At 48.8% G+C, this 1614-nt stretch overlaps 1 protein-coding gene across 1 annotated transcript in view; it reads left to right on the top strand.

Annotated features, from left to right (window-relative positions):
* The first annotated feature begins 256 nt into the window (after nt 1–256).
* Nucleotides 257–1614, top strand: part of LOC130587706 (kinesin-like protein KIFC1) — a 4814-nt gene continuing 3456 nt past the window's right edge. The window contains exons 1-2 of the mRNA XM_057388681.1: nt 257–463; nt 546–713. Coding sequence (XP_057244664.1) covers nt 356–463; nt 546–713 — 276 coding nt within the window. The 5' untranslated portion in view covers nt 257–355. The remainder of the gene's footprint in view (nt 464–545; nt 714–1614) is intronic.

The raw sequence follows: 1614 nt of genomic DNA, 5'->3' as shown, positions 1-1614 counted from the left end.
TTTGCCCCTAAATCTGCTCCAAAACCACTTCCCGAATGTGCTGAATATCCCAAAATCCCTCTAAAAATTCCCAAATTTTCTTGGAATTTCCAAAATTCCTCTCAAATCTTGTTTTCAGAGCTCCCAAATCATCTCTGAACCCTCAAATCTCATCCAAATTTCTCCCTGCAACCCTCAAGTTTGCCTCTAAATCCACTGCAAAACCACTTCCCGAATGTGCTGAAAATCCCAAAATCCCCCTAAAAATTCCCAAATTTGTCTGAATTGATGAAATTTTGTTTTGCAGTCAGCCCTGGACGGGTACCCGGTGTGCATCTTCGCCTACGGGCAGACGGGCAGCGGCAAAACCTTCACCATGGAGGGGCCGGAGCCGCCGGGCGGCCCCGAATCGCGGGGGATGATCCCCAGAGCCGTCCGGCACCTCTTCCTGGGCGCCCGAGACCTGCAGGGGAAGGGCTGGCAGGTAATTCCCAAAATAAAAACCCCAAATCCCGCCCGGGGGTGCCCGTTTTGGGGCGGATTTGGGGGATTTGAGGCGTTTTTAGTACCATTTCTCCGCCAGTTTCCTGGAGATTTACAACGAGTCGCTGCGGGATCTGCTGCTGGCGCGGGGAGAGCGCGGCTCCGAGCTGGAGATCCGGCGCCTGGGACCCGGCAGCGACGAGCTGCACGTGCCCAACCTCACCTGGGTGCCCGTGCAGACTGAGGAGGAGGTGAGCATTGAGATTTTGGGGGAAAAAACTGAGATTTTAGGTGAAAAAATGGGGATTTTAGGTGAAAATTTGGGGGTTTTAGGTGAAAAAACGTGGATTTTAGGGGGAGTTTTCATTGGAATTTGGGGCTGCAGGTGCCAAACCTCACCTGGGTGCCCATGCAGACTGAGGAGGAGGTGAGCATTGAGATTTTGGGGGAAATTTGGGAATTTTGGGTGAAAAAATGAGGATTTTAGGTGAAAAAATGGTGATTTTAGATGAAAAAATGACGATTTTAGGTGAAAAAACGGGGATTTTAGGTGAAAAAACGGGGATTTTATGGCTGATTTTGGGGGTTAAAGTAGCAGAATTTGGAGCTGCAGGTGCCAAACCTCACCTGGGTGCCCGTGCAGACTGAGGAGGAGGTGAGGATCGCAAAATTCTGAAAAAAATTGGGACTTTTGGGAAAAAAAACGGTAATTTTAGGGGAAAAAATGGGGGTTTTAGATGAAAAAATGGGGGTTTTACATGAAAAAACAGGGATTTTATGGGGGATATTCATTGGGATTTGAGGCTGCACGTACCCAACCTCACCTGGGTGCCCGTGCAGACTGAGGTGGAGGTGAGCATCCCAAAATTCCAAAAAAAATTCAGGAAAATTTGGTGAAAAAATGGGGATTTTAGGTGAAAAAATGGGGATTTTACGTGAAAAAATGGGGATTTTAGGGGGCATTTTGGGGATTTCTTGGGGAAATGTTGGGGTTCTGATCCGGCGCCTGGGACCCGGCAGCGACGAGCTGCACGTGCCAAACCTCACCTGGGTGCCCGTGCAGACTGAGGAGGAGGTGAGCATCCCAAAATTTGGGGAAAATTCCAGAAAATTTGGGAATTTTGGGAAAAAAAACGGGGATTTTAGGTGAAA

The sequence above is a fragment of the Malurus melanocephalus genome, unplaced genomic scaffold (genome assembly GCF_030028575.1).
Source record: "Malurus melanocephalus ecotype Western Australia unplaced genomic scaffold, MMel_1.1 scaffold_2293, whole genome shotgun sequence".
Classification (NCBI taxonomy): domain Eukaryota; kingdom Metazoa; phylum Chordata; class Aves; order Passeriformes; family Maluridae; genus Malurus; species Malurus melanocephalus.
The sequence above is the reverse complement of the archived record's forward strand: the minus strand, read 5'-3'. Positions and strand labels throughout refer to the sequence as shown.